Source organism: Globicephala melas, chromosome 8 (genome assembly GCF_963455315.2).
Source record: "Globicephala melas chromosome 8, mGloMel1.2, whole genome shotgun sequence".
Lineage (NCBI taxonomy): Eukaryota > Metazoa > Chordata > Mammalia > Artiodactyla > Delphinidae > Globicephala > Globicephala melas.
In genome coordinates this window covers 87687453-87715076 of record NC_083321.1, presented here as the reverse complement: position 1 = coordinate 87715076, position 27624 = coordinate 87687453, and the positions used below count along the sequence as shown (strand labels likewise).

Sequence of the window (27624 nt, the reverse complement as noted above, 5' to 3'; positions counted from 1 at the left end):
TGGTAACCACAAACCAAAAATGTACAATGGATACACACACAAAAAAGAAAAAGGAATCTAAACACAACAATAAAGAAGAGAACAAAAGAGGAAGGGAAGAAACAAAGACCTACAAAAACAAATCCAAAACAATTAACAAAATGGCAATAAGAACATACATATCAATAATTACCTTAAACGTGAATGGATTAAATGCTCCAACCAAAAGACACAGACTGGCTGAATTGATACAAAAACAAGACCTGTATGTATGCTGTCTACAGGAGACCCACTTCAAATCAAGGGACACATACCAAAAGTGAGAGGATGGAAAAATGTATTCCATGCAAATGGAAATCAAAGGAAAGCTGGAGTAACAATATTCATATCAAAGCTGGAGACCCACTTCAAATCAGGGGACACATACTGAACGTGAGAGGATGGAAAAATGTATTCCATGAAAATGGAAATCAAAGGAAAGCTGGAGTAACAATATTCATATCAGAAAAGGAACACTACATAATGATCAAGGGATCAGTCCAAAAAGAAGATATAACAACTGTAACTATATATGCTCCCAACATAGGAGCACCTCAATATATAAGGCAAATGCTAACAACATTAAAGGGAGAAATCAACAGTAACACAATAATAGTGGGGGACTTTAACACCCTACTTTCATCAATGGACCAGATGGATTTAATTGATATTTCTAGAGCATCCATCCAAAAGCAGCAGAATACATATTCTTTTCAAGTGCACATGGAACATTCTCCAGGATTGATCACATGCTGGGCCACAAAGCGAGCCTTGGTAAATTTAAGAAAATTAAAATCGTATCAAGCATCTTTTCTGACCAAACGCTATGAGATTAGAAATCAATGACAAGAAAAAAACTGTAAAAAAACATGAACACTTGGAAGCTTAACAATATACAGCCAATCCAGCAGCCAGTGGATCACTGAAGAAATCAAAGAGGAAATCAGAAAATACCTAGATAGGGCTTCCCTGGTGGTGCAGTGGTTGAGAGTCCGCCTGCCGATGCCGGGGACACGGGTTCGTGCCCCGGTCCGGGAAGATCCCACATGCCGCGGGGCGGCTGTGCCCGTGAGCCATGACCGCTGAGCCTGTGCGTCTGGAACCTGTACTTCACAATGGGAGAGGCCACAACAGTGAGAGGCCCGCATACCGCAAAAAAAAAAAAAAGAAAAGAAAAACCTAGATACAAATGAAAATGAAAGCACGACGATCGAAAAACCTATGGCATGTAGCAAAAGCAGTTCTAACAGGGAGGTTTATAGCAATACAGTTTTACCTCAGGAAACAAGAAAAATCTCAAACAACGAAACCTTACAACCTAGAGCAACTAGAGAAAGAAGAACAAACAAAACCCAAAGTTAGTAGAAGGAAAGAAATCATAAAGGTAAGAGCAGAGATAAATGAAATAGACACAAAGAAAACAATAGAAAAGGTCAGTGATTGATCATGGCCTTAAGTGGGTAGGGAGGGAGCGGGGAGGGCACTGAGGGAGTGGAAGACCATGACAGGTGGTAGGATCATGGCCTGATATTCAAAAAATTGTCAGAATCAGGGCAGTAGTAGGAGAGAGTTTGAAATTCTCTTTCAAGCAGCAGTGAAGGTATGAAGTTCTCTGCATCACACATATTCTTTGGTGCCTGACTTGTTTGATATAGTATTTAGGGGGCAGGTCGCTATTGTGCCTTCATTTTTGAGTTAAGAAAACTATGATGATGTGAGATCTGGGCCTGAAAATATCTCCAGCCCTGGAGGCTCAGTAGATCCCAAACAACCTTCCTGTTAACAAAGGGAAACTTAGTGGTTCACAAATACTGACCAGCAGTACCTTGGTCACAGAATAAACTCTGTTTATAGCAAATGGGGCAAGGGAGTATTTTTGAGGCAAATTTGTTTTCCTTTTGGTTTTGAAGGATTGAAGTGAGGTTCCTCATCTTCCCATTTCCCCTTTTGGTAGCACACAGGCACCACAGCTGGTAGACATGAACTGAGAGCCCATTCAAGGCAAAGAAGCCTGCTGCTTGTATGCTTCTCACTGGAGAACTGGAAATCTTTTGAGGGAAGAGCAGAAGGTGTTGGTCACCTTCCCATCTGCCTTGTGGTGAGCAGAGAGTGACCAGAGGTGACCACACAGTCACACAGTGATGTGCTTGAGCATCACTCCTCCAGGGCCCTCTGTGTTCAGCAGTCTCCTCAGCCAGAGGGAGCAGTGGACACAGTGGGAGACCATGAAATATGAGGGCCTTTCCCAGGGGTGCTACTCACTGCTCCTCACTGAACATCCTGCTTCCCTAACAAGCTAGATTTTAAGGGCAGAAATAGAGCATGACTGGCTCAGTTTGATAAACGTTTGTTGAAAATCTTCTACATGTAAGACTATGTAGACTGTGTGCAGGCGAGATGGCTGCCCTGGGAGTTTATAGTTTACTTGGGGAGGTACACCGTAGTTCAGAGAGGTGCTGTTGGGGCATCAGAGGGAGGGGTTAGTTCCAGGAGGCTATGGTGAGAGGGACTAAGGAAGACTCCAAGAGGAGGTGACATCTGAAGGTCACACTGGTGCTAAGTATGGGAGGTGGATGAAGGGAGAGAACGTTGGAGGCATACAGCCAAGTTGGGAGGCTATTCTGCTTGACTAGATGAGAGGTGACGAGAGAGTGAACTCAGCTGCAAAGGATGGATGGACTCAGGAGGCACATTTTTGCAGAGAAAGATCAGGCCAAAGTTTAGATCCCAGAAGCCTGCAACTTTCCCCAGTGAACTGTATCAAGCTTTTAAATTTTTTCCTTTGCTCTGTTAGCAGTGAAGTACTAATCATTTTATTGTTTGCTTTCTGTGGCTGGGTTGGTCCCTAACCAGAAGCTTTCACAAGTTGAGCAGCACTTGCTAGAGGGATGAGACCCTAAGCTTATCTCCTTGTACGTCCTGTTCTCCTGTGGGTCCCTGGTGCAGCTTCATTTCCCATTTGCCCACTGAGCACACCTCTATTGTAGGTGGAGGGAAGGAGAAGGCTATTGGGGAATGCCTTCACAGATTTTCAATTTCCCATAAATTGTACTAATTTCTCCTAAACTGGAATTCTTTTCATGACCAAATGCTGAGAAAAGAAAGAAATCAGTTGGTTTAAGAACTGCAAAGGTACAGTTACTTGAAGGTATGCAAAGTATAGTGAAAAAAGCATGGGGTCAGAAGACATGTGCATTTAATCCTGGTTACTTGCTGGTTGCTCTTCTCTATTCCCAAATTTCCATGTGAGTAAAACAGAGATAATATTTTACATGCTTCATGGGAAAACAGAGATAATAATATTTTACATACTTTATGGGAATGTTGTAAGGATTAAATGAGAGCTGAAATATGAAAGTGTTTTTAAATTCTAAACTATTATATAAATGTCAGGCCTTCCAGTTAATTAGCAGGCTGCCTGAAGTTCCAAAGTTATGCTGATTTTCTTTACATTTCTCTTCCTCAGCATTTCCTAGTATATACTGACCTAACTGCAAAAACAGCAGGATCCTACAGCCCCATCTGCCACAGCAATTTGTAACTGTCAGCACTGTGACATCTCCTGTTGCTGACTTAGGACCAGTCGAGCTGGACTGTACTGTCAGAGGCTGTGGGCCTCAGGGATACCACTCTGAGGTGGTGCATATGAAAGGCTCTTGGGAGATTGACCCTGGAATGCCTTTGAGCCTATTGAATGGGGCTGTTAATGTTTCCTCTGTCTTCTTGAAACAATGGTTTTTGTACTTTAGCTATTTATATAACAAGGAGAGAGAATGGTACTATCCACATGTAATAGTCACTCATGTCTTAGACCCTAGATCAGATGGGGCTGCAGGCCTACCTATTTATTATTTAGCTCTTCCTGAGGAAAGGTTTTCATAAGCCTGTGACATACCACCACATGATCTTTTTAGAAATGTAAGCAGGTTAGTTTCTCAAATGTTGAAGCCCCTAAAATTTTTTTCCAGGTTTTTTTTTTCATTTTATTGTGTTAATTAAATTAAATTAATTTTTATTGGAGTATAGTTGATTTACAATGTTTTGTTACTTTCTGCTGTACAGCAAAGTGAATCAGTTATATCCACTCTTTTTTAGATTCTATTCCCATACAGGTCATTACAGAGAGTATTGAGTAGAGTTACCTGTGCTGTACAGTAGGTTCTTTTTTTTTTTTTAAACATCTTTATTGGAGTATAATTGCTTTACAATGTTGTGTTAGTTTCTGCTGTATAACAAAGTGAATCAGCTATACGTATACATATTTCCCCATATCTCCTCCCTCTTGAGCCTCCCTCCCACCTTGCCTATCCCACCCCTCTAAGGTGGTCACAAAGCACCGAGCTCATCTCCCTGTGCTATGCAGCTGCTTCCCACTAGCACCCTGAGGAAACCATAATCCAAAAACAGATATATACCACACTGTTCATTGCAGCACTGTTTACAGTAGCCAGGACATGGGAGCAACCCTAAGTGTCCATCGACAGATGAATGGATAAAGAAGATGTGGCACATATATACAATGGAATTCTACTCAGCCATAAAAAGAAACGAAATTCACTTATTTGTAGTTAGGTGGATGGACCTCAAGTCTGTCATACAGAGTGAAGTAAGTCAGAAAGAGAAAAACAAATACCATATGCTAACACATATATATGGAATCAAAAAAAATGGTTCTGATGAACCTAGGGCCCAGACAGGAATAAAGATGCAGACATGGAGAATGGACTTGAGGACACGGGGCAGGGTAAGGGTAAGCTGGGACGAAGTGAGAGTAGCATTGACATATATACAGTGCCAAATGTAAAGTAGGTCCTTATTAGTTATCTATTTTATATATAGTAGTGTATATATGTCAATCCTAAATCTCCCAATCCATCTCTCCACTACCCCCTTTCTCCCTTGGTAACCATAAGTTTGTTTTCTACATCTGTGTAAGTCCCTAAAATTTAAATCTGCTTTCTTTAGAGTTCACTTTGAGTTCATTTTTTCTTTCTTCCTTTATCCATCTATCCGTCTGTCTATCTAAATGACATCCATCTAATCAGCAGATATTTTTTGAACACTGTCAGGAACTGTGATGGAGCTTAAGTATATGGTGGTGAACAGAACACACAAATTCCCTGTCCTCTTGGACCATACAGTATAACGGGGAGGCTGGCATTAAACAAATAACCGTACAGATCAATCTGGAATTACAACCCATATTAAGTACTTTAAGAGAAGAGTACAGGGTGCTGGGAGAGAAGGAGTCAGCAGCAGGACGTCCCTGGAGTCTTCTTTTATGTCCAGCTGGTTAAGCAGGTTTGGAAATCAGAAAATATTTATTGAATAGCTATTATGTCCTTGTCACAGGGCTAGATTATTTAAGGGGTATAAAAGAAGCAATTAGACACAGATTTTTACCCTTGAATAATTTACAGCTTTTGTAGTTACATATACAAAAACACCTTGAAAGACCATAGATGGTGCCAGATTGTGTGCTAGAACTGTGGAGGTTAAGAGTGTACTAACCTCCTGTAGCCTGTGAAGGTTTCCTGAAGGAGGTGGTGCTTGAGCTGAGGCTTAAAGGAAAAAGAGGATTTGTACCAGTGATAAAGAGGGTAGAATCACGTCTATAATTCAAGGAGAAGAAAGCATGAGCACAGGTATAAAAATAAAAAGAAGCCTGTTGGATGAGGGGGCTGAGGGTCCATAAAGAAAAGTTTAGAGAATTCCCTGGTGGTCCAGTGGTTAGGACTCGGCACTTTCACTGCCATGGCCCAGGTTCGATCCCAGTTGGGGAACTAAGATCCTGCAAGCTACGAGGCACGGCCCAAAAAAAAAAAGAAAAGTTTAATTTAATTCTTTGATTTAAATTTGCTTTTAGTTAAAGTGATCCGCAATATATCATCCAAATCAGAACACTTTTAAAAGTGAAAGGGGCCCTGCCCTGGGTGAATTGAGATAGGTGGTCATCCTGTTGTAATGTGGCCAGGATACAAGAGCTTATTCCAAAAAGCAGGATGGGAGAATGGAGCACATAGATGTAGTTCCTTTGTCCATATTCACCATGTGGATTTGCCCATAGCTTACTTATTTGATAATCTGTGGACCTTTCTTGGTGCTGTAGCGTGGATTGGGTCTTAGCTCTCTGAAAGGGAAGCGATGAGTCTAGTTTGAAGACAGTACCAGCACATAAAAAAATTGTACTCTGAGTGTATGCCAATGGAGACTCAACCCCAGGGGGAAGCAACCTAAACTTATTAGGACAATATTGTGACTGGTGCAAATTTAGGAATTCTATATACCTATGAATATGTGAAGAGGCGTGTTTTCTGTTGAACTTGTTGGAGATAAGCAAGGCCCTTACCGTTGGACTATTGGAGAAGGACTCACAAATAGGGCTGAATGTTGTTAGCCTGTCTGGGAGAATAGCAGCCCAGATGCCCATCCATTCTTTTCCTGTTAGGCTTCTTCTCTGCTTTATCAAAGGACTGGAGACCCCAGATCCCATTAGTTTGAGAGAAGATCCGGGCATAAGATCTTGATAACCGTCTTCTTGTCTCCCCTTGCACATAGCTGGTACCAGAGCTGCAGCTTCCTCTCCCTAAGTTTGCTATGTCTGTGTCTGGCTAATATTAGAAAGGTTTATCAAACTTCCAAGATATGGGGGCTAAACTAGGGGAAATACCACTTTTTAAACCAGACACATTCGTTTCTCTGTGGACATCTCATATAACAAAGTTTCTAAAATGAGAGGATTTTTTTTTCTTTCTTTGAAGTATGGTATAATGGCTACTTGTGTAAAATAGCTGGACAAGTGGGTGGATGTAATGCTTACTTTGAGATTCCCCAGAGAGGAGTGAAGGGAGACTGTTGCAATAACTTGCCAGCTCAACGGTGGGTTCCTTTCTAAGTGTGGTGAGAATATTTGGCTGAGGGAGTCTGGTGGGAAATGCCTCTCCAGGATGTTGGAGTTGGCCTCCTGAGCAACAGAGCCTGTTTGTAGCTTTAGAAACAAATTGGGAGGCCCTGCCAGTGCTTCGCACAGCCACTTGCCACCCACTCTTTCCTCCTTCATTATAGGTCCCTTTTGTTTTGCTTGCTTTGCTTTCGCCTTTGGTTTTTGGATTGTGATATTTTCTTCTTCCCCATTTTGGAGCATATTAGCCTCATCCAGCTGGATTTTAGGCTTTGCCTGACTAAGGATGTGAGATAATTTGGGGAGACTTAAATAGGACAGGATTTCAAAGCCCTGCCAAGTTTATGATTACAGGTAGATGCAAGCAAAGAGTTAGAACTTCACATCTTCAGCTAGTGTGGTAGGAGAGGGGCCTTTTCTAGTCAGAGGATTTCTATAGAGCCAGGTGGGGATTGTGGTGATAGCATCTGCAGCTTGTGTTCATTCACTGCCCAGCACAGGATTCTCATGTAGGTTTTTCTTACTGAGACTATTACTCTCCTTTTAACATCCAAGAAGAAGTGAATCAATCCAGCAGCTGTGAGGCCTAAAGAGTACATGGCACCTGTATCCATTTTGGTTCTGTGTCGTAGTCTAGTTCATGGCAGCCATTGTGTCCCCAGCCCTAACCCCAGCATAAGCAGAACAGTTTATTTCTGGAAGATAAGAAGACCACTGGAAAACCACTGTAAAGTGAAAATTAATTGGGAACTCTTGTTCCAGTTATTGCTGTGTAACAAGTCATCCCGAACTTAATGTTATAAAAGGACAACAGTTATTTATTATTGTTTTCTCTCATGGGTCTGTGGACTGACTGGGCTCAGCTAGGCAGTTCTTCAGCTACTCTGGATTCTTATACATTGGCCATCAGATGGTGGTGGGGACTGGAGGCATCTCAAAGGCTTTCCCACATGTCTAGCCATTGATGCTGGATATTGGTTAGCTCTCAGCTGGGGCTGTTGGCCAAAACACCTACAAGTGGCTTCTCCATGTGGCCTGTGCTTCCTCTCAGGGTGGTGGCTGGCTCTCAGGAGCTAGGATCTCAAGAGCTGTATAGTTTTTTATGACCTAGCCTTGGAATTCACACAGTATCACTCCCACATCATTCTGTTCATTGAAAGCAAGGCATTCCAATAGCCCATGTTCAAGGGGGAAAGGAATTACACTTCCCGTATTGATGGGGAGGGTGTAAGAATTTATGGACATGCTTTAAAAACATCACAGCTCTTGATGCATTTCTTCATCCAAATTAGATAATTGTTGAAAAAGAATTTGTTTTGAAGGAGATTTCTTGCAGAAGAGACCTATGGCGCCCAAAATAGTCCAGCAGGCTGTTTCCATCTGCAGCTTCTTGCTATCCAGGTAGAAAGGGAGACTACACTCCCTGGCAGAATCTGGCTTTAGGCCAACAGTTTGACATGCTTCCGATGGCATTCAGATCCTTTGGGTGGAATTAGTTCTCCCTCCCAAGCAGCGATTGAAGTGCTCTTGTCTTTTCCCTGAGCGTCAACCACAGTGGTGCCCTCAGCTCCTTCACCTCTGCCAAGAGTGCTGAGAAACTGTGAGGAAGAAGCGATCAGAGTTTCTGTACTTTTGTAATTCTTTATCACCTTATTATTCTCTTATACTTTCTGTTTCTTTACCAGTTTGGGGGCTGCCCTTTTTTTCTTCTCCCCAGATGCTCTCCTGAGACCCTTTGTCTGGCAGGACTACTACCTCAGGCTAGATTTGGCTTCGGAACACACTGGTGTTTTGCTCATTGTATTCTTCAACTGCTTAATCATTATCATTTTGTTGTTCTTAAGTTCAGAGAGTCTGCTTTCCATTGTTGTCAAGTTAGTTCTCCAGAAAGAGACTGTCTGTTCTCCAAGTCCATGCTATAGAGTCTCTCAGGCTTGAAGAGTATACAGTGTCTTAGAACTGCCACCACGTTTAGCTAGCTTAGACCAAGCAGCTGGTTTCTCGTGTGTTAGAACAACATCTCTTGTTGAATCTCACAACTCCTAGCACATATTAGGGTCTCAGAAAATATTTATCAATTATTTGATGTATTTCATGCTCTTAAAACTGGATTTATGTCAAAGCAAGAAGGGAAAAAAAAAGGTGAAATAAGAATTTCTTCAGAAGTTTCTCATGCTCTTATTTGATAAAATAAAGATTGTGGAGTAGCTGATTGGCTTCTATTTCCTGTCTCCTGGAGTGCTCCTTCTTTGGACCCAGGTACCACCCCTTAAGGAAATCCAAAGGCTGTGTGGAGAGAGGAGCCCCCATAAAGGAGGACTGAAGGCCTGTAGATCTAGCTGAACTTGCAGCCCATGGCTGGCCATGAACATTCCAGCCAAAGCCCAGTGAAACAGAAAACCCATCAGTCAGCCACAGATTTGGGAGAAATAACAAATTGTTTTTTTAAGCTAAAAAAGAAAAGATTGTTGAGTTATTTTAAAGTATACTCATTATCTCCTCTCTCTAAAACTTGCCGGAATCATCTACCTGTTGTGACCTCCAGTGCTACTTACTGTCTGTCACAGAGAAGTAGCTCAAATTAGGGTCCAAAGAGTAGGGACAGAAACTTTCTTGAACACCGTTTAGTGTCTTCTCCACAGGAATGGTGAATGGAGCATGTAATACCTTCACATCTAAGTAGCTATCAGATGCAAAAAGGCTGGTCAAGAGCATTTCTCCATCAACCTTGGTGGGACTGAAGGTCAGACAATGACCGCTTGCTTAATACCAATTCTTTCTCAATTCCCCCATTCTGAATATTGGTGAAAGGTGACTTGGTCAAGAGCTTATGCTGTTACGTCAGATGATTGGCCAAGGCCACAAAGCAGTGAAATGATTCACTCTGTACACCAGTCTTGCGGTGATGTGATTCGTTTGTTCCTCAGCAAACTTCCAAGTCATCCACAGTGTGGATCTCTGGAGTTGTGGATCAAACAGTCCAAACTGTGAATGTATTCATTGAATGCTCAGGGTCTGTGGACATGCCCACTGAAAACAGTGTCATTCTGGTCACATGGGTAATGATGATTTAGTAAATTTTGTGGAAACTGAAACCTGGAGAGCGAGCTTCCTTCCTTCCTTCCTTCCTTCCTTCCTTCCTTCCTTCCTTCCTTCCTTCCTTCCTTCCTCCCTCCCTCCCTCCCTCCCCCCCCTTCCTTCCTTCCTTCCTTCCTTCCTCTCTCTTTCTCCCCCCTCCCTCCCTTCCTTCCTTCCTTCCTTTCTGCCACGTTCGGTCTTCATTGCTGTGCGTGGGCTTCTCATTGCGGTGGCTCCTCTTGTTGCGGAGCACAGGCTCTAGGCACCTGGGCTTCAGTAGTTGCAGCACGTGGGCCCTACGGTGCACAGACTTCAGTATTTGCAGCGTGTGGGCTTAGTTGTGGCAGATGGGCTCTAGGGCACACGGGCTTCAGTAGTTGTGGCGCACAGGCTCAGTAGTTGTGGTGCGTGGGCTCTAGAGCACAGGCTCAGTAGTTGTGGCACACGGGCCCAGCCGCTCCGCGGCATGTGGGATCTTCCCGGACCAGAGCTCGAACCCGTGTCCCCTGCATTGGCAGGCGGATTCTCAACCACTGTGCCACCAGGGAAGTCCCTGGAGAGGTTTCTTGACCTTTTGCATTAATGTTCTCTTTGCTAGGTAAGAAATGGGAGGGTGCAAGTAGTTCTGTGTTGCTGGGTCATAAAGTGAGAGGCTGGAGGGGAGGAAAACGAGACAATAAAGGAAATAGGAACCAGAAGATGATACGAAACATGGAGTGTGAGAGTAATCTGATCAGCTCCATGAAGCCCTAGCAAAGACTGAGAAATGCAGGTCTGCAGAAATGATTTGTACGGCCAGCACAATGCTTTAAAATGGATTTGAATACTTTTTTCCACTTTGTCAGAGTCTTCAGTATTCTCTGTGGTTTTGTCTCTTGTCTCTCCTCTTCCTGTTCCTTCAGTCACTGTCGGTTCCCCTGGCTCCTGTTTTACTGACATTTAGGCCATTTGTGTTGTACAGGTGTGTCCTACAGGTGTTTCTCATCTACTTTTACCAGATTTTGTTTTTTAAACCCTTGATGTGTGAAGCCTCCCTCCCCACCAAAAAAAAGATTAAAACTTTTTTGGGGAAAAAATATATTCTTGGGCTTCCCTGGTGGCGCAGTGGTTGAGAGTCCGCCTGCCGATGCAGGGGACACGGGTTCGTGCCCCGGTCCGGGAGGATCCCACATGCCATGGAGTGGCTGGGCCCATGAGCCATGGCCGCTGGGCCTGCGCATCCGGCGCCTGTGCTCTGCAACGGGAGAGGCCACAACGGTGAGAGGCCCGCGTACCGCAAAAAAAAAAAAAAATATATATATATATATATATATTCTCTTTGCTGTGATATGGATGCCCTCTGCATCTCACTTGTGCTCTAAGATCCCAATGGCCACTGCAGCTTCCCCCTCCCCATGCGCACACTGAAGACTCCTACTTTGCTCTGCCCCATCTGATGACTTTAGGACTGAATTGGTTGAGAAGAGATGAGAAAGAAGAGATTCATATTTTTGATATTTCACTTTCCTTGTAGATGATGAATATTGCCAGAAGCGAGGGAGATAAACTAGATGCTCTGATTTAAGAGTCAGGGTGTAGTCATTCATTCATTCACAGGATATTTATTGAGCACTTTCTGTGGCACTGTTCTAAACGCTGGAGTACAGCAGTTAGACTGCTGTAAAGTTCTGTAAAGTGCTGTAAAGTTCTGTAAAGTGCTGTAAAGTTCTGTCTTCAAGGGACTGATATTCTAGGGGAGAATTAACATATAGCATGTAACTCCTGTGTCCATTTCTTTATTTTGGAGAAGTGATAAATGTCACGTCTGTCTTACTTACCATGAGAGTAGTCTCTCACCCCATTTCCTATTAGAGAATATTAAAGACCAGCCACATTTTTGCTGCATATCAGCTTTTTGAGCAGTTCTTAAACGGCTTGATATGAGACTAAAGACTGACTGTGACTAAGATTAAGTCTTGAGGGAATTCTGAGATTCTCTTCAGAACTGATGATTTCTCTGAAAGGCCAGTTCTGTTCTGAGGGTTGTGGAAGTCTGTCACTGAACTGTGAACTAAGTGCAAGAGAGAACGAGAGACAAAGACAAAAAGAGAGGGAACTAGCTTTAAAAAGAAAGAGAACTGGCAGTGAGCTCAGACTACAGGTTTACATGGATAGTAATGTTTGGATGGATGGATGGATGGATGGATGGAGAGATAGATAGATAAAAATAAAAGAAAACCTGAGTACTAGGACGTTTTCTTTTTAAAACGAAAAATTGACCCAGCATTTCCATTGTGTCTGTTGAACTGGTGACATCAGGGACCAGCAAGCAGCCAGTCTTCCACTGACGTCAGCAAGAGCAGATTGAAATCTCCACAGCAGAGTGCTCCCCAGCCCTGATAAGTAGGGCTGGTAATTGAATTAGAAAACATTCTGAGCTATCAGCTAATTACGCTATTCAGGCAATTGCTTTGTTCACGTCTGTTTCATCCTTGAATTGCCTGAGTGACTTTCTCACTGGGAGGGGAAGTACTTCAATGTCCACGATAGAGGCACATATTTTGCGTCTCCCTCAATTATGCTACCTGTGCTTCCCTAGGGCAATACTTCGGCATTTCACATTATTACGGACGTTGTATGAGTTTTGATCAGCATTAGTTTTGTTCTAATTTGTGATTCAGTCTGATCTTTGTTTCCACGTGTCTGAATGTGTGCACATGCATGTTATTCCAATGCTCTTTTCTTTCACAAAGGCAAATAACCAATTTGATTTCCCTTCTTCCAGCAATCATACAATATAACAATTTGAAAGGCCTTAGTCATGCTTAACATATTAAAGCTACTGATGGGAAAGAAATTAATCTAGAACAGCAGCTATAGTATTAGAAATGAAGGATTCATGTCAACTTCGTCTTTTGGTTTTAAAAAAAAATCACAGAATCTTCCCTTCGCAGCTCCGAAGTGTATGTGTTGATTGTTTATTCACTTCATCCACTGGAAGAAATTAGTGGCTTTAGGTGTTAAAGACAGACAATGCTATTAAAAATCATAAGCAAAATCTGCAAGAGAAAAGAAGGTTCATCTTCTAGTACGGATTTTTCCAGTACGAAGCACTGATGATAAATTTTACTTAACTTCTCCTTACATTTAGTTCCCACTTCTTATATGGTTTTGTGTTCAGGCTTAATTAGAAATGCCTCCTTGCTTCCTGAACACATTATCTAGAATTTGATGCCGAATTTCTTATGCTTATACACTGAGGAAGCATGGGAGAATCCCAGTGCTTCTTGGGTCTCTTGGGACAAACACATGCTTGTCCTTAGCAAGATGGTTATTGCAAACCACACATTCAGTGGGACTTTGAAATCCTCATTGAGAGTAGGAAAGAACTTGTAATTTTGAGGAACTTGAAAGGAGGCTGGTATGGTGAGAGTGTAGTGGGCAAGGAAGAAAATGGCACAAGGTGAGGTGAGACAGGTAAGTGAGGGCTAGATCTCCTATGGCTTTGTAGATCATTAGAGTTTGGATTTTATTCAAGCCATTCTCCAGTTGTTGCTGAGTGGACAGAGCATTTAACCTGAGTTGCCTATAGATTTGGTTATGGATGGGCAAGTTGCTTTTTTTTGCCTAGTGTACCTTGGAATGTTGGATGGACAAAATGGAATAATGTATAGTAAATGCTTCTTCCACACCTGTGCAACCCTCAGTGTTTGTTCTCTCTTCTGAATATGTGTATTATCACTTTGAACTTCTGTATCAGCTATTTAATATTTAGTGTATGCTACATTATGGTTATGTCGTTCATATTCTGTTTCTTCCAACGATAGATTATTAGCTCTTTGAGAACAGAGGCTTCAGGGCTAGCACACAAAGCTCTACACACAGTAAGCACATAGGGGTTTTTTTTGTTTGTTCATTTTAAGGATTTGAGGTTTCCTTTATTTAACTTTGTCTACTGGTTTTTAAAAATTATTACAAGTAATATATTTCATGTACTTTTGTATATATTCGAAATTTTCTATGTAACAAATGGAAAACAAAGTAGGTTGTTAAAAAAAAGTAATATGGTGCAAAGTACAAAATAAAAATCATCTGCTATATCATAGGGACTGCATAATTTTTGTTTTAATTGGTATTGTTAAAATTGCCTTTCCAAATGGCTCTTGCAGGTTTCCACTTTTACTGGCAATATCAATTTCCTAATTTCTCGCCAGTGTTTGATACTGTCAGACTTCTAAACTTTTGCAAACCTGATTATTGAAAAATTGTATCTAGATTTACATTTCCCCAATTACTAGTAAAATTGGACATTATTTCATATGGTTATTGGCCATTTACATTTCTTTTCTCTGTTTATGTCCTTTGTCATTTTTTTCCTTTTGAGTTGTTTGTCTTAGTGAATGCAGGAATACTTTATATATTCTAGGTACTCTTCCTCTGTTAATGTATGGTAAATATTTTGTCCCAATCTCTTTTATTTTTTTACCTTTGTTTCAGCTTGCCTTTTGCATTCAACGGTAAAACATAGTGGCCCTTCTTCCATTTTAGGGAGGTCAGTATTTTTGATGACGATTATGTCCCATGTATAGCCCAAGATAGTTTTCTGAAATGATCTTTTAGAATGAACTCCTTGGCATGACCTATCAGCCTAAAAATAATCATCACCATTTGCTGTCTTGGCCCAATAGACCCTGTTTGTTTTCATATATTTTAGTTATTTTAAAAATAACTTATAAGAATAATGAAAGGATAGTTAAAAAAACTTCATTTGAAATTTTAATAATAATATAAATATAGCAACCCCAATCTTTATTCCATATTCTCCTGGTTTTGAATATACATACCTGAAATGGGTACCTCTGAACTCAACTAACTACTCATCAACTGTCATGCATGAACCTGGAATATATACATCTTGAAAATACTGGCTCCAGACTTCAGATACATCTCTAATAGGTTCTAGCTTGTTACTTCTGGTTCTTCCTGCATTTGTATTATCAAAATGCAAAACTTGAAGAATTTTTTGAAACCTTAAATGGCTCGTAATTTTGTTGAAGAGAAGACAGCTATCTTCTTTGCTCCATAATTTAAACACTTTCATCTTTAGATTTATAAACATCAATCAAAATGATCAATGTTTTGGATTTTTTATTTCTTTATTATCTGTATCCTTCTAGCCACTTTCATATATTAACCTGCCCTCAGCATTTGTCCACTCATGAACTGTATCAAATAGAATTTGGCACACAGACCCCATAAAAGATAAAAGAATGTAGTCATATGCCCTTTTAGCATAACAGGATAGTCCAAGTTCTTGTTGCAAAATATTGCATGATGAAGTCGTAGGGGAGCAAAACTTTTCCTTCTACCCTTCTAGGTTCTTTTGGTTGGCCTAATAACCAAATTGATGTAAGATAGATTTACAAGAGAAAAGCCAATTTAATTTCATATGTACAGGAGCCCCATAAAAATGAGAGACCCAAAGACAAGCCTCAGGCCGTTGAGGCTTATATGCCATCCTGAGCTAAGGAACAGGATAGAGGCCTGGGGCTTTGGAGGGGAGGAGGGTCATTCACAGGACAGTAAGAAGGGCAGATGTTTTCCCTGCCACACAGATATGTCATTCAGATAAAAAATTATCTCTGGTAATACCTCCCTCTCTGAGCCAGCTTCCCTACCTAGATTCTTTTAGGTAGTTAAGGGGGAGGTAGAAAGTTCTTCCTGTGTATCTTGGGCCTTATCTTCAACTCAAAATAATCTGCATGCTAGCTGTATGCTTTGGGGAGGCTCATTCTGAATCCCTCCAAAGTCCTTCCTGTTGAATGACTAACTGAATGAGAACACCTATTTCCTTTTTGTTCTTAGAAATACACTTTTCACTCATCATTTCTTGAGTTAGAAAATTTGTCTAGTATGTGGTCATCTAAAGACTCATAGTGTGAAATTTTGCCTTTATGATAAATGTTACCATCATCATTAGAGTCTTAATTGCTGCTATTTGTCTCTTTGCATTCATCTTCTGATTTGTCTAATTGTGAAATGTCTTCCTCTGTCAGTTTTCTTCTCATTGGCATTATGGACAGAAAATTTTAAAATTCTGAACTCTCAGCAGTGCTTAATTAAAGCTAAGTGCAGACTACAAAGATAGTGTCTCAAGTCTTTTGCACCTTATTGAAAGATGATGCATACTTTGGACAGTGCAGTGAGAAAATTGAAGGATAATATAATTGAATCACTTTTGCATCATCCTTTTTGGGGATTTCATCACTCTTCCTTTCTCTTATCATTTGTCTTTTTTTTAAAGCACAATTGTAAATAATCCAAGATGTAGGGGGAAAAAAAGACCACTAAGATTCAATAATATAGCTTAAATTTATAAAAGCTTGTGCTGGACCCATATGGTAGTTACAAGATAGAATGAGTTTTACTCTATTTTTGATAGTAAGTATAATTTCCCTTTGTTGTTTGGAAGACTCTAAGAAGAATAAAATTATGAAATAACAATCCTTCCAAATAGTAAGGAATAGTTCCAAAAAGAAAGTAAAATTGGGCCCAATGGACCTAATGTTATACCAAGGACTGAGTTGACCGGAAATATATACTGACTGTATTAGTGAAGCTTTTAGTGTGGAGTCAACTGGAATGGAAATAACGTTTAATTCGGTTTAGCCTTTCTTTACTACACTGAAGCCTGCAGGAGTTTGCTCCAGCTTACAACTTTCTGTTCTGACCTTCCCCTTATCTGTACAGCACGGACAGAAAGAATAAATTAACTTCTTTTTGACTGAGGTAGGTGCTTCCTCCTCCTGTTCATTTTGTTTGCAGGAGCCCTGCTTTATCTCGTGTGTCTCTCTTCTAAGCCTCTTTTCTCTATCAAAGCCCTTGAGCTGTTAGCTGTTGAAGTGAAGTGCATCTCTGTAGAGCATAGAGCACTGCCAGCATCCCAGTTGGGGAGAATCTCTAAGAGGTGTGTATGCCAAGCACGATATCATTGTGTGCAGGCATTGCAGGAGTCTGCCAAACTCAGGGGTAGGCTGCCAGTACAAATGCCACGTTGACATGACATTTACAAGTTGAGAGTCTGGAAAAGGACTGGCAGTGGAACACCCTTCAGCTACCTCATTTAGGTTGGCAGTTTCAGGGCCAACTTTTGGTTTTTAGACTCAGAAACCATAGTCAAGAAGTAATACTTTGTATAGAATTTAAAACTATCACTGCCGCTTTTTCTAGTAAGTGATGAATCCTGTTAGCCTGTTCCTGGGATGCAGGATAAACCAGAGTGGTAAGAGTGCAGAACCTGGAATCAAATCTGGATTTGAATGAGGGCTTTATCACTTACTGTGTAACCCTGGTCAAGTTACTTAATCTATGTAAGTCTCATTTTCCTATATATAAAATAAGGATAATATCACTTTCCTCATAGTGTTATCAGATGGATTAAATAATATCCTTAAAAGTATAAGCACCAGTGCCTGTTCAATACTAGGTATTCAATAAATGTGAGGTATTTTTCAGATTCTTTAGAAACTTGTGAGAAATTCAGGTTTTTAGCTGTTCCTATCTATATTTTAGTAAAAAGTAAAAAGATTCTCTCTTTGACTTAAGAATTGCCAGAACAGTACGCACAGGAAGCCCAGAACACAGTTTTCTCCAGCTCTCCAGGAAAACTTAGAGCCAGAGTCAGGATCATTTGAGCATTTTGGCATCTCCACATTAGTTTCTTAGGTACAGAAACCTTTGAGGTATTAAGAATTTATTTCTGTAATAGCAGTCCTTTGATTGAATTGGAATTTTTCTATGGCAAATTCTAATGCAAAGTGCAGACCTAGAGCTATTCTGAAGGATATCCTGTGGCTTAATAGAGAGGCTATCATTTGGGTGCAGGTAAGAAGGTACTTGGTCTTGAGTAAGTCTTTTATCAAGATCTAGTAGCTAAATAACAGACTTTTCTGTGCTGCTGGTATAAAATATCCTCACCATAGCACTTTGTTTATTTCCTTTAATCATTTTCAATACATTAGTAAATTCTCTCAAATGATAAAATTCTGTCTTTTCTTTTTTCTCTTGTTTTTCAGATCTTCAAAGTTGTTGCGGGCATTCTATGTTCCCTTCCTGTCAGATCAGTATACAGTGTATGCAAACTACACCATCCTCAAACCCCGGAAAGGAAAGCAAATCAGGAAGAAAAGTGGAGGTTAGCACCATGCCTGTGGCCCCAAAGGACAACCATCCTGTTAACTGGTAATTCCACTGACAGGACTCCCTCCAAGTCATCGTTTGTAACATTTGTAATAAAAGCCGTCTGACAAGAATACTGGAATCTGGGCTCTTTGGGCTTGTCAGAGTCAATCACATTCACTTCTTAATGTGTGTCTCTGTTCTGCATGTACACTTTGTGCAGCTAGGTGGAGAAAGGCCCTAAAGTCCGGGTAGATACATTGCTCCACATCTCATTGTTTTTCTTCTGTTCAATTATTTACTAGACCGGAGAAGAGTAGAACCAACTTTCAGGAAGAATTGAAAATCCCGAGACTGGATGGCTGTGTTGAGCTGTTCTACACACTCTGGCTTGGCATCCAAGAACTAGCCTCCCTTGGGCCGTATGAGCTTCTCCACCAAAGCTCTTTGGTAGCTCCTAGCAGACGACCTCGTTCCAATCCTAGTGCTGAAAATGACCACAGCCTAATTGCCAACCTACATGTCCTTTTCACCTCCGGCAAGACTAAGCTTTTCTAAAGCATGTCACAGGACCAGGACCCTACCCTGGAGGTATCTCAGGAAAAATGCAATCAGTTGAGGAACTGTGGCTTAATTTCATTACATAGGATGCCTCTTGCTTTCATCTTATTTCCTTTACAACAAACTATAACTATATGGGTGTGGGTTTTTGTTTGTTTGTTTTTTAAGCTTTAGCATGCTGTTTCTTGAATTCAAGACTTCCCTGTATAAAGGTATCAACAGACCAGACTATAACTGTACAGGACATACGTGGAGAAAATTAACTCTATCAGTTGGTAGATTTGGATGACATCACATTTTAAAGTAATTTATTCTGAGGCCGTTTCTGAGGAAATTAAGAATCTCCCTTTTTAAACAACCCTAGTGAGAAAGACCAGTGTATATTCATGGCACCTGTTTTTGAGTATGTCTGTTGCAAAGCACATCCTGCATGGGGCACCTCTAGTCAAGTAGGCAATGATAAGGACTTAATTAAAACATAAGTATATACCTTACTTTGCTTTTACACACAGTATTTCATAGTTTACAAAGCACTTTCACATTATCTCATTTGATCCTCACAGTCATGACGTGAGGTAGACAAAGGAAGTGGTTTTATCCCCATTTTACAGATGAAGAAACTGAGACTATGGGGCAGGGGGCAGGGGGAGGTAAGGTGACTTGCCCAAGGCCACACAGCCAATAAGTAGTAGCGCTAGGACCAGAACCTGGGTTGCCTAACTTCTCATCCAGTGCTCGTCCGTACTCCTCACTTGACTATGAGAACATTACTTGAAAGAATGATGAGGTTGGCCAGAGACCTAATTGATAACGTAACTTTCTATTTTAAGGAAGAATTTTATCTGTGTTTCTGTGAGTTCTTTGGAGCCTCCAGTCTGACTATTGGTTAGACCATCATAGCGGTACTCCGGGATGCAGCCTGGCCTGTGGCAGGAAAGTAGTGCTCATGTTTGGAAGTCAAGCCTTTGCAGCCACACAGGATCCAATACAAGTTCCATTCCTATAGTCAATCTGGGGTCACGTTATAGTGCCTTATTTCCCTAAGGGTGATTGTGTCTAGTATCTGCAAATAGGATGCATTCATTTTTCAGAGTTTCCATCTTTCATTTTTCAAAGAGAAGGGATTTTCAGTAGGAACTGATCCCAAGAGAGGAGAAGTGACAAGGGAAGAAATGGCTAGTTACCATATGAAGAGTCCTCATTCGGATCCCCTCTAAATGAATATCTGGGGAGGGGTTGAAGAATTGTGAGTCAGTAGGTCTAGATAGCATGAACAATGATAACTGGAGAGTGAAGATAAACTGGGGTCCCACTCGCTGCTTTAAGGATTTTTGTATTTAATTTTCAATACTTGATTACTGTTTCCCAAGGCAGATATTGGCACATGTGGTCTGACTATGGGACAGAGAATTTCTAGTGAAAGATCTTGCCATACCTGCAGTAATAGTGCACTGTCCTTCACAGTGGCTAGAGCTCTTTTTTTTGCCAAGGTAAATGAGAAGGTACAGTAATGGAGGTCCATGGTGAGTGGTTTTTTTCTAATCAAAGTGGTACAGTACTGATCCATTTTATCATGTTGCATGTTAAAAAAAAAAAAGCCTTCTAAGCAAGAACTTACTGTAATATAACACAAAAAAGGTCATGATCAATCTAGGTATTCCTTGGGAATATCAGTTGCTATCCCTTTTAAAACCTGATTTCAGTTTGCTCTGTTCTATGAATATCTTTAGTGAGAGCACAGTAAATTGCAGAACACTCTGCCAAATTCGATAGGTAAGGGATATAAAAATGAATGTTTTTTGTTGTGAAGGTGTTTTTCACATGATATATAAACGCGTTAAAACATCTCCACCTGGGCTTCCCTGGTGGCGCAGTGGTTGAGAGTCCGCCTGCCAATGCAGGGGACGTGGGTGTGTGCCCCGGTCCAGGAGATCCCACATGCCGCGGAACGGCTGGGCCAGTGGGCTGTGGCTGCTGAGCCTGCGTGTCCGGAGCCTGTGCTCCGCAACGGGAGAGGCCACAACAGTGAGAGGCCCGCGTACCACAAAAAACAAAACAAAAACATCTCCACCTCAGCAATACAGGGAGGTTAGCTTTGCCTGGGAAGAGAGTTTCAAAACACTTGGTGAGAGTAGCATTTCTCCTCCAGAGAATCAGTGTTCAGCATGAGCTGACCGCTCTGCTCACTGTAAGGATAAATTATCTCAGGTACGTTTTTCTCCACAGATTGTTGACTATCAAGGAATGAATGAAGGTCTACAGCTTATTGGTAATAAGCTTTGATTGTAGAGCTGAGCGAGGGAGTTGGGTGTATTGGCAGTCCCAGGGCTCTCTGATCTCTGGATCTTAAGCAGCCTTGTCTGAACCCCAGATCTCACAACACTGAGTCCTATTACTGAACCAGCCTGTGTAGTAGCATCTGCTATCGAAGTATACCTGTCAACTGGTAGGTGTCATCTGATAAGAAAGACCACTCATTTTAATCTCTTGAGATTATAACATTAAAGGGAAGCCCACACTCTTTGTTACTGAATTCAAGTTTAGAAACTGATTCTCTGTTTTAAATCAAGGTGGTTCTTGATCCCAACAATTTATTTGGGTCATTTTTTCTAGTTTGGAGTTCTGGGAAAGAACCTTCCAAACCCCATGTAATTCTGCAGCAGTAGATCCAGATTGACCATTTGGGCAAAGCACAAATGGAAATCCTTTATTGTGTTTTGCATTTTGTAGGATTTATTGAAATAAGAATTCACTGTGATTGTGCTGTCTTCTGGCCAGTGTTGGGCAGCTCTGCTTTAAATTTGGTTAATTTTATTTTCTCTGAAGAGCGAAAAGAGGCACAGTTTAATCTTTGCCTCCACAGGCATATTAAGCTCATGTATTAATTCATTCTTAGGCTCCTACATTAAATGCCTTGGGTAAACAGATAAATGGACATGTGCTCAGCTGTAATTTTTTTGCAAAAGAAAGATCTGACTTCCATATGGCATTGTTGGATTTCAGAGGCTCTCTGGTGTTTTGATAAATCTAAATGAATGTTGCCTTTAATTTTTCCAGTATATAATCTATTTAACCGTGAGATTCATCCTGCAAGTGAAATCAGGAAGCACTGCAGTGTTGAAGCAAGAGTATTGTTCAATTCATTTGTCTTCCTGATCCTTGTACTTTATTTCACATGTCAGTGTTTACATTACATACTTGTATTTTCTGTGAAAGAAAAAGTTAAATAAATCTTGGCAGTGTGATTTTCCTTTTATTAAGTTGATATTTTCTCTTTTGCTTTTAGCTTTTAAATCTTTGGTGGAGATTGGAACCTGAAGGAGCTCAACTCCTTCCATCACCCCCACTTTCCTCCTTCAGTGTATAGACCTGCCCTCTGTAGACCAAATAGCCCAGAATGTTTATTCTGAAAACTCTGGGAAGAAGCCATTGGAAAACCCAGTGAGGGTTAGTTTAATTTTGTGGAAAAACCAAGCACAGTGGGAACTACTCAGTGTGTCAACATTGTGCCTAAAAGAGAGTTTCTGGGTCCATGTTACGTTTTTGGATTAAGAATCTCTGGGCGGGCTTCCCTGGTGGCACAGTGGTTGAGAGTCCGCCTGCCGATGCAGGGGACACGGGTTCGTGCCCCGGTCCGGGAAGATCCCACATGCCGCGGAGCGGCTGGGCCCGTGAGCCATGGCTGTTGAGCCTGCGCGTCCGGAGCTTGTGCTCTGCAATGGGAGAGGCCACGACAGTGAGAGGCCCGCGTACCGCAAAAAAAAAAAAAAAGAATCTCTGGGTTTCGAGAGTCTTAATATTCATAGAAATGTGATCTAGTAATATCTAACATTTAGGTAATTTTCCACTTTGTCAGGGGTTGTCAGGAGCAATAAAACTTTTTTTGTGAATGAATTTCTAACGTCATTCCTGTATCTTGCACCTTATAGCCAATAACTTCTAGTAGCCATCTGGTTTAGTACCATTGGTTACCAGTTTTCTTTCCATAGGACCCAAAATGCCCAGGAAACTTGGTTTGATTATTTCTTCCAAGTTGTTTTAGAGAAGGATATTTTATTAATATAATTCCAGAAGGGAGAAGTCCACAGCCCTAATGAATTTCTTTTCCCCTCCTAGAAGGCCATCCTTCTCCCTGTTTATTTTTCTTACTTTTAGGGCCAGCTCGAGTCTCCCTCTCTTTTATGAAGTCTTTGTAGACTTCAGACCCCTGTGATTACTTCCTGAACCCTCTTGAGTACCCAGTGTCTTTACTAATGACATAGAACCTTAACATGCAACCCTTGCAAGCCTGTCTCTCAAGAACATTGTTGGCACGTCTGGGGGCAAAGACCATGTCACACTTCAAGAAACCTGCAACAAAAATACAGCTGTTGCTTTCAGTTTGGTCGATTTTAGGCCACAGAAAATAGAGCAAGTCATGAGCCCTATAGTAACTCAAAGGGCAATTTGAAAGATGTGAATGAGGCTAAATGCTATGTATATTTTAGGACACATGCTTTCACACAAAGGAGGATTCCTCAGAATACCTTCGAAAAAGAGAGATTGTGTACCTTCATTGAATATTTTTATTATTACTTGGTTTTGGAGAGTCAGACAGCCCACAACACCTTCTGAATGAATTTGGAGCAGAAAGCCTCTCCTCCAGGTGTGAGGAGATGCTCGGTTCCTACCAGATACGTGCCCTGCTAGGAAAAGGAAGTCTATAACTGCAAGATGACTTCGTAGTGATACGTTCAAATTCAATAATATCAAGTAGTAAGTGTTTCTTTTGCAGCTGAAAGCTGTTTTGGCTCTCTTCAGCCCTGGAGTTCACCACAGACCTGGCATTGAAACAAATTATAACCAACAGATTTGATAAATGAAATGAGAGACATTCAGATAAGGGATGTGAGAATACAGAATTGTAGTGAGACGACAGGCAGACTGGGAACTCCTATTGTAGCTCCTTAGAATAAACAGCTCGTGATTAACAATTGGGTTAAATAGCATACCTAAGTATGAGCATCTCTTTAAAATATTTAAGGAAATCTTAAGGTATCTTTATAAAACACTTGAAGGTAGTAGGGGTTTTTGGTTTGTTTTTGCTTCTCGTTTCTGGGCTGCATGTTCTGCCTTGACATGCCTAGAGATAAGAGTGTAAATTGGGTGATTCTTGATGGTCCCATCAGCCAAAAGATTGTGTGAGATAAAAGTAACTTCTTCTGACAAGGGTTTTTTGCAGACCACAGCCATGGATGCCAGCCATTTACTGCCTTAGGAGATTATCTTTGACTTTTATTTGCCTGCAGGTATTTGGCAACTGGTGCCATTGGACTGTAATTTGCCATTTTAACCCTCGGATTCCAACTTGCCAAATGAGAAGGGTATGGTTTCTGGTCTGTTTGCTAGGCTGCTTCAGCAGCATTATACTCAATGCTGGAGAAGATGTGACCCACAGAGCAGTGATTCTCAACTGGAACTCCACGAAACAATCACCTGGGGACCCTTTGAAAATTGCCACTGTCTGCTTGGACCCACCCCCTTCCTCCCAGGGAATTCTGAGTTAGTGGCCCAAGATGGGCCTAGTCATCGTTACTTTTTTTTTTTTTTAAACAACTTAGGTGATTTTTCTAACTACCCACTTACTGATATTAGAGACTGGAAAGCAAACAATCACATGAAAGATCAAAGATAAATTAAGTCAGCAAAATGTTTGGCGTCTTTTTCCAATTACAACCCCTGTTAACCCAGCCCTCTTCCCCTCCCCAGACCCTTTTCTCTGCTTTTTCTGCCCTATCAAACCTTACCTGTCCCATCTCTCATTCTTTCTGGGCCCCGCTTTCTGGGAAACAATTAACTAATGTGGTACTGAAGTACACTAATGGATGTTAATAATTTACTCCAGTTCCCTTCTCATTGATCCTCTCATCTCAGTACATTTGAATGATAACAATCTGGAAAAAAGGAATGACTAATTTTGGCAATTTCAGACCCATTCAAGTGCCATTTAATTTATTTGTTATATGGGAGGAGAGAGTTTGAGCTGGCAGATCCAACCTTCAGGAAGAACTGCCTGGCCTTTTTCAAACCCTGTTGGCCTCCTCAGATAAGGACCTGTGGCTGTCTTGAATAGGAGAATGAAAAAAAAAATGTGTGTGGGTATTAAGCCCTCCTGCTCTGGGCACACTGAGGGAGGCTGCTTTGTCGATCTTATATGTTTGTTTGAGACAAGTACAGTGAAGACTTCCCCTTTGTTATTGTGCCACTGGTCTTCGGAGCTTCTCTGGAGCTGCTGCTACTTCCCCCTCCTCACTCCCGCAGACATGAGAGCAAAGGTTAATCTCATTTTGAGAGAAATGACCTGATATGTGTTCACCCAACCAGCAAGAAAACACCATGTATCACTCAGGAATTGGTCTTGCTCCTTGTCTCCCTATTAACAATATGTCTCTAAGCCTCCTTGGTATTTCCTATAATATGTTCCCATTTTTTCTTGCCTGTGAAATATTTGTGGAGTTATGTAGAAAAGGAGGCTGGCTTTGCAGTGCTACATTTATAAAAGAATCTTGTGAATTTTTAAAAAAAAACTCAGCCCCTTCCCCTTTCCTTGGGCTTTTTTCTATAATTGTGTTCCCAGAGTCTGTGATATTCTAAAAAATAGAACTCAGAGTTTAAATTTGTTGCCATGCTTTTTGGGTTTTGTTTTTGTTTTACTCCCAAGTATCACAGTTTCTGAAAACTCGAGGCAGCCTTGTCTGCAGTGCCCTAGTGTCCAGCAGAGGGCAGCCTATTCTCAATAAAAATTTCAGCTCTCCTTTTCCTCCAGGAATCTAATTAGTTCCACTAATTGCTTGGTGTCAAAACTCCAGTGTAAATTGAAATATCTGAGTTGCATTTCTTGAGAATCTGTATACTTTAGAATTACACTCCTATATTTCTATAATTACAAAATTTTCCTGGAGAAAACCGTGACCATAATTTGTGACAGCTGGATCATCACCGCTAACAGTGATTCCCTGGTTGGTAAATGATCCACAGGTCAATTCTTCCCAGTTAATTTTACCTCTGTTGACATGACCTTGATGGTCTTCATAGGTAGTAAAAGATATGTGTTTGGTGGAGAGGGGGAAGCAGCTACTTTTAGGGGTAATTACCAGCCATTTACTCATTTTCAAGTTTCCAGACATGAGCAACGCAGTCTTAACTTTTCCTCTGCTAACTTATTATCAAAGGCAACTCAAAGGCTATATGAATGTTCAGGGTTCTCCCCTCCATCAGGTGCCAACACATTATCTACAGCACAGTAGCTCAACTTAAGGTAGAAAGGGCTGAGCCCCTAGAAAGTAAACGGTCTGAGAGTACCTTTGATTTCTCCTCATGTGTAGGTCATGGGGTGAAAAGCAAACATTTGCAGAAGGAAGTAGAATTTGCATTTAAACGTATAGGGTATCCACTTAGGCAGATTTAGGCCTTTAGGGACAGACAAGTTCAGCTCTTTGATAAAGAAGGAAGATTTCCCTTCTTTATCCCATTTCTGAACTCAACCTTAGAACTATCTGGGGAATAGATTGAAGTTTGGGGTTTTTGTCATTTGGGGGGTTTCTTGTTTTCCTTTTATGTTTTTTTTACCCTCTAGATCATCAGATTTGCTCTGTGCAGAAATAATACGAGTAACAGCTAACACTTACTAAGCATTTACTATATGTCAAGAAGGTTTCAAGTTGCTTTTTTACCTCACATAATCCTCACAACAACCTTGTGAGCTCGGTAACTATTAATCCTCTTTTTAAAGATGGGGAAACTGATACTCAGAGATATTAAATGTCTTGCCCAAGATCACCTGGGTAAAAAGTTGCAGACCTGGGATTCAAACGCAAACAGTCTGTCTGACTCCAGACCCTCTCTCGTAACCATGATGGTACACTCCCTATTTCATGACCTCTTGTTTGGGTATTGTGCTCAGGTGTCTGGAATGGCTAGATGGGCAGAGATAAGAACAGGGTCTAGTCATAGTCATGTCATTTTTTCAACGACCTTCTTATTCTACCTTCCATAATCAGAGCCCAGAGCTTGTCCTAGTAAGACAGAGTGTTCAGTCTTTGTAGGGGCTTTTCTTTTCTTTCTTTTTTAAAAATATTTTTTATTTTATATTGGCGTATAGTTGATTTACAATGCTGTGTTAGTTTCAGGTGTACAGCAAAATGAATCAGTTATACATACACATCCATTCTTTTTCAGATTCTTTTCCAATAGAGGTTATTACAGAGTATGGAGTAGAGCTCCCTGTGCTATACAGTAGGTCCTTGTTGATTATCTGTTTTATATAGAGGAGTGTGTATCTGTTAATCCCAAATTCCCAAATTCCTAATGTATCCCTCCCCCCACCTTTCCACTTTGGTAACCATAAGTTTGTTTCCGAAGTCTGTGAGTCTGTTTCTGTGTTGTATGTCTATTGCCATACCACCCTGAATGTGCCCGCTCTCATCTGTAGGGGATTTTCTAGAACACTGTGAGCCCTCAGCTAATTTTAATTTCACACTAGAAAGGGAGCTGATTTCCTGAAGTCCTAGAAGTCAGTGGAAATTCTGGTTTCTAATTACAGTTCCAGCTGAATCTCTGCTGAGATGTGAATGGTGTGTCCAGGGGTCTTGGCACTGCTTCTTTCTTACTCCTGTGACCTTTTTCCTAACAGTTCTGTTGGGCAGGTCAGAGAAAAAAAAGGGGGGGCTTCCCTGGTGGTCCAGTGGTTAAGAATCTGCCTTCCAGTGCAGGGGACGCAGGTTCGATCCCTGGTCAAGGAACTAAGATCCCACATGCTGCAGGGCAACTAAGCCTGTGTGCCACTGCTACTGAGCCTGCATGCTCTAGAGCCTGTGCGCCACAACGAGAGAGAAGCCCGTGTGCCGCAACAAAGATCCCACATACCGCAA

The 27624-nt window shown here is 41.2% G+C and overlaps 1 protein-coding gene across 7 annotated transcripts in view; it reads left to right on the top strand.

Annotated features, from left to right (window-relative positions):
- ALG9 (ALG9 alpha-1,2-mannosyltransferase) overlaps nucleotides 1–21971 on the top strand; it is a 107646-nt gene extending 85675 nt beyond the window's left edge. For 6 of the 7 annotated variants that reach the window (XM_030836760.2, XM_030836804.3, XM_060304034.2 and 3 more), the window contains exons 15-16: nucleotides 18052–18170; nucleotides 18460–21971. In XM_030836760.2, the coding sequence (XP_030692620.1) occupies nucleotides 18052–18170; nucleotides 18460–18497 (157 nt within the window). In that variant the 3' untranslated portion in view covers nucleotides 18498–21971. Of the gene's footprint in view, nucleotides 1–18051; nucleotides 18218–18459 lie in introns of all 7 variants that reach the window. The other variant, XM_030836770.2, reaches the window with a different exon arrangement.
- Nucleotides 21972–27624: the final 5653 nt, after the last annotated feature.